Source organism: Buceros rhinoceros, unplaced genomic scaffold (assembly GCF_000710305.1).
Source record: "Buceros rhinoceros silvestris isolate BGI_N320 unplaced genomic scaffold, ASM71030v1 scaffold3088, whole genome shotgun sequence".
Taxonomy (NCBI): Eukaryota; Metazoa; Chordata; class Aves; order Bucerotiformes; family Bucerotidae; genus Buceros; species Buceros rhinoceros.
Window position 1 is genome coordinate 114,465 of NW_010427296.1, and position 5,418 is coordinate 119,882.

General features: G+C 45.5%; 1 protein-coding gene across 1 annotated transcript in view; it reads left to right on the plus strand.

Annotated features, from left to right (window-relative positions):
- The window catches only part of LOC104498444 (C-type lectin domain family 12 member A-like), a 12,427-nt gene that overhangs the window by 6,190 nt on the left and 819 nt on the right, over positions 1–5,418 (plus strand). Inside the window, exons 4-7 of the mRNA XM_010141823.1 lie at positions 472–626; positions 2,064–2,179; positions 2,810–2,977; positions 3,926–4,022. Of these exons, the coding sequence (XP_010140125.1) occupies positions 472–626; positions 2,064–2,179; positions 2,810–2,977; positions 3,926–4,022 (536 nt within the window). The remainder of the gene's footprint in view (positions 1–471; positions 627–2,063; positions 2,180–2,809; positions 2,978–3,925; positions 4,023–5,418) is intronic.

Below are 5,418 nucleotides of genomic sequence, written 5' to 3' on the forward strand. Positions count from 1 at the left end.
GGGAAATGTGATTTCATTCCTGTTCCACAGACAAGCTGTCCAGGTCTTCTGTTCAGTCAGCCAGGAGAAATCAGTAGTGCAACAACACACTCTGTTTCCCCCCATGAAAGACATTTGAAATGACAGAAAAAGCACGTGTGAGACCCTCCTACTTCTGTCCATTGACTAAAATGGAAATGCAGATGGGTCAACTCATGTCACCTTGGTAGACTCCTAAAGTCAGGCAAAATAAATCCCACTTGCAATACCTGAACCTCCTCCCAGTGCTTAAAGAATGGAGTGAGAGGGGGACGATTCACTTTTCATCCCTGTCATTACCTGGACCTTGGGGGACTGCAGTGCAATTTTGACTGAATGAGGACCATCTCACACATCCTCAGTCCCTACAAATCTTCTTGTCACAGGCCAACAGTGCTATTCTGTGAGGGACAGCCTGGGAACAGAAACAGGGTGATGCTTTCCCTTTTCCAGGCCCAAACTGTGTGCTGTGCCCTGCAAACTGGAAGTGGGAAGGTGGAGATACGTGTTACTACCTCTCCAAAGAAAAGAAGAACTGGCAACAGAGTCAACACTTTTGTTCCTCACAAAACTCTACTCTTCTTCTGGCAAAAGAGAAAGCAAAGCTGGTATGGACTGGTTTCTCTCTTTCTGATGCAGGAAGTCCATGCACCCTCTCAGCTACTCCCCTCACACGTAATTTCTTAAACGGCACTTAGAGCAGGAGTTTTTCCGCAGTGCTTAGGTTGTCCTGGGTGGTCCTAAGGCATAGGACTGGTCATCACCACACAAAGTGTGGCCCTTTGAGTGGCTGGTGGTTGGAGACAGACCATCGTGCCTCGGCTTCCCATGGCTGGCTGCTTACTGGGATGACTAGGGAAAGCAAGTTCATGGCTCCTTTGTTGTGGGCAATGATTTGACTACCTTAGCAAGTATTACAGATCCATTCAAGTATTTGGTACGATACTGGTGTGAAAACCTCCTTTAACCTGCTCTCCCCATAGGCAAACCCCACTCCTCCCCATTTGGAAGAAGTTCTTTCTACCAAAGTTGATCTCATCTGTCAATCAAACTTCAAACACTTGGCAGCAAGTTACTTAAATCTGTTCTAATCCTTTAGGAAATGAAAATAAACTGTGGCGGGAAGAGATAATGCCAGGTGTAGAGTGAAATAATGCTTTTGCCTCTGGATGCCAGCAGACATGTTGGAAGACAGAAGGCAGAAAAGATGTCCCAAGAGTTGGCAGTCAGGGCTGGGCTTGCCTGCCTGCCCTCCAGCACTCAACAAACGTCAGTTCTCCACTCACTGAGCAGCCGGCTATGAGGCTCCTCCCAGAAGGAGAGAAGCTTTATTCTCTCCCTCAGAAAGTGGGGACAGCAAAGGTTGTGAGGTGCACTCTGTTCTGACCGTCCTATTCACGGCATGGAGAGTTAGGGGGGAAAACAGAAAATGGAGGAGTGCACTGGGAGTGACAATGATGGGTGAAGGAAGGAAGAGAACAGCAGAAAAATGTAGTTCAAATCTTTAGAGATTTCCCTTAAGCAGCAGTGAGAAGGGCTGCATTATTTGGGTCTACGTTCTCATCTGTTCTGCTCAGAGCAGTTTTGAAGAACACAACATGGCTAAATGCTTAACTCTAAGACCTCCTCTCTGTGTCACGTCCAGCTTTGGGCAGTAAGTTAACGATACTAGAGCCAAGTGTGAAGGTTCAACAAATCACACCCAACAGCTCCCTGCAGAGGATTCCTTTTCACTGTTGGCAAGTGATAAGGACAGAGTAAAGGGGAAGGAATGATTCTTGAAAGCCATCCAGTGTTTCATCCAGAGGGTTTAAAACAGGCTCATGAGGGTGACTTTTCCTCTCTGATTAAGAACAGCTCTACTGTCCTTTCTCCTTTGATACTAGGCTTTTCCTTTAAAAGCAGAACTTGTCCTGACAGGTTAACAGTTTGGAGTATTTCTGTTCTTTAAGCAATTTCCATCGATGCTTTCAACTTCTGAGACTAAATATTTATTTTTAATATCTTACCCAAAACCTGTTTTGAATTGTCCTTACTCTGCATAGGAACTGGTAGCAAACAAATTTCCTGGGGAAATATACTGGATTGGATTAAGATATAGACATGAAAAGGGAGACTGGTATTGGGAAGACAACACAGTTCATACAGAACAACAGTCTTGGTAAGTGGGCAACTTTCCTGCACTGTCCTCATTGGAGGGTGATCTACGCAGTATTACTGGGCAAAGAAGTACCCCCCCAAAAAAAGTATTTCCACAACTTGGTGTCAGATTGACTGTGAATGTCGTACGTTTCTCTTGTATTTGACATCTTGTTTCAGTGAGGACACAAGGAAAACCTCCAATGGAAAGGTGGTTCGTTTCATGCTTTTGATTTTACACTCTTTTATTTTTATGTAAGACATGATTCAGAAATACAGTCTTTTTTTCCCCTCTTTTTCAATCCGGCTCTGCCAATTTTCCTTGTCTTTGTTGGTCAGCCTCCTCCTAACATTTGTGTTGAAACAGCCACTGACACCCTCCAGCTGGTAGCCAGGAGTTCGCGTTTCTTATTGCCAGGTACAAGAAATGGCTTGGAATCCACCCTTGGAGTCTGCTGGAGGTGGTCAGGGTGGGGTCAGCCTCCTAGGGGTGGGTGCACGATGTCACTGCATGCTTTGTTTCCTTGTTGGTGTTATAGACCTTCGTGAAAGCCACATGAGTAATTCTTGCAAAGACAGCTCTTCTTCAAAGCGACAAGGGCCCACCGTTTGAATGAGGTGAGATGTGACAACAAAGATTTTTCTTTCCCAGGCCAAAGAATAAGTACTACCAAGAATACTGTGCATACTTTTATAACCGTGGCGCAAGTTACGGACGATGTACAGACACGCTATACTTTATCTGTGAAAAGCCTGCCATCCAATTACAGCGAGGTAACCACCATTGGCAGGAGGACTGGTTTGTCAGACTAAAATCACCGTGAGAAGCTAGGAGACGTTCAGCAAGGTTGGAATTTTTTATTTTGTTCTTGAGAACTCTCACGCGAGATTTTAAATATTTTGGATCAGACCTAATACATTTCCCTGCCTTTATTCTCTCCCAGACACCTGTAAAAACATCTTCATAGTAAGGAAACGGGCATGGTGACGGGCTCCAGCAGTGACCCAAGTCTGTCATTCCAGATCCAAACACAAGTGATGGACAAAATGGCCAAAAGGGATGGCCAGGAAAAAAAGTACAGTGACAAGGCCAGCATGTAAAGATACTGCTCCTCTGCCAGCATCCTCTGATGGAGTCCTAACACCACTCGTCAGCTCGTAACTGTACAACTGTAATATAACCTGTGACGAGGATTAAATATTTCCGTTTAGGAGTCACTTTTAGTGTCTTGTTGCTCTGCGTGCTTTGATACACTAGTAGCCTGGAGTGCACAACACACAGACACCGATACCCTCAGAAGATGGGACAAAAGTGTTCCCAAACTGTATCAACAATCCTATGTGCTCTATGGAGCATGGGGATTCATAAGGACTTGTGCAGGTGTCACAGGAGATATCTTCTCCTTCAGCTATGACTGCCTACTTCTCTTCCACGCTCTATACTTCTTCCTGGCACCATTAGGGCTCTCTTTTTTTTTTTCCTTTTTCTTTCTTTTTTTCAGTAATAACCTGCTCTTCTTTTTGACTTTTCCAGTTTTCGATCTTTTGATCTCTTGCAAGAGATATGCTAGGGTTAGAAGCATGAACAGAACCTCCTCTCATGTATTTTCAGGATATTTCCTGGAATGCCGTCCTACTCACTTAACGTGCTGAACAAGGGTCTGCAAACCCAGCCCTAGTGAAAATGCCCCAGTTCCATGTACTAGGTGTTTCTGCAGCTTGCTGAAGATAAACATGACCTGAGATTGACAGCTCCCCATACTGACAGGCAGCCACGAGACTACATCAAACCTTGCTGTGACCTTCATCTTGTGGGTCGAACTTTTGGGCCAGCCCAAGAATGGTCCCTGGTGCAGCAACTGCAGGTGTGACGGGACAGGGTTAGAGTGTGGTGGGGACAGAGTGTGCTGTGCTACTGAAACGGGAGGAGCCAGCTTCTTCTCCTCCAAAAATGACTGAAGCACCGAAGAAAGAAAGAGAGACAGACAGACAGGCTCACCCCAGAGAAGAAAGACAGGAGTGTCCTACCGTTCTGGACGCTGCAGGTGTCCAGATGGTTGCAGCGAACCTGGTCCAGCAAGGTGGTAACTGCAAAAGGACGCACCCTGATGGTGCTGTAACCAGGTAGATACGTAAGGATGCGCGCAGCCTGACCGCATCCCCTTTCCACTGAAAGGAGCTTTCCCTGACAGGGGAAGAAACACAGAAATGTCCTCTCCATGTACTGGCTGAGGTGGCATTTTTTAATCACAGTTCCATTCAACGGCAAGTTTCCCAAGGCTAAATTCCACTCCTCCTCCCCTCCCCTCCCCAGTCACGGACTTGAGTCACGCAGTTTTCAAGTTCTGCTTAATAAACACAGCTGGATTGTCCAGCCTGATGACAGCATTTACACATGGGCTGTGTTCAAGAGTCCACCCAAACTTCCTGCCTTAGTTTACTTTCTTTTCACTTTAGACTGAAAAAACAAGAAATTTTGCCTGCCCTGCATCCTTACAAGAACACAGAACACGATGATAAAGCCCCATCTTACTGCTGTTATTACTTATTTTCTTCTTGCAGAAGGATCTGTTTTAATAAGTTACCTGGAGAAAAAAAAAAAAGAGTAATATAATTAACCAGCTGCTGAAGGAATTCAGAGCTACCAAAATACAAGAATAGAACTTTACCTCCTGTTTTCTCTCCAGAAGAAACATCAGGCTGGAGAAAAGTTCCAACAAAGGTGTTTCACTACATGCTGGAGAGGTCATGGCTAAGACTGAAGATGTTACTCTCATGAAAACTTGCAACTACATTCGGTGGCACAGACACATGTGACTCCCCGTTACCCGCAGAAAAGCCCTTTTTACACTAAGGCGACAACATCTGGTTTTGAGGCCCGACAGACAAGTACTGTCACACCATATTTAGCATGAGGGTTTTATGAGGATATTAGGGATACACCATGGATACACCGTGACTGCTACTCCTTGTGTGTGTCTCCCTGTGCAACAAAACTGACTGTAAGCACCCCTTACTCCAGACTTTTCCATCATACCTTCTCCTTGCACACAGGTAAATGTCATACAGGAAGCACAAGCAGCCAGAGGTATTTCTGCTCTGAAAAGAACCTGTCCTCTCCGCAGTGAAGCAGGAAGAACAGCCGAGTCGTTGCAGTGTATTTCCAGTACGTTGATGTTATTTTGCAAATGGGAGACCCTGAACTTCACACACGAGAGCAGGAACTGCTACCACCAGAATTCCTCCCGCAATTTCCTGCTG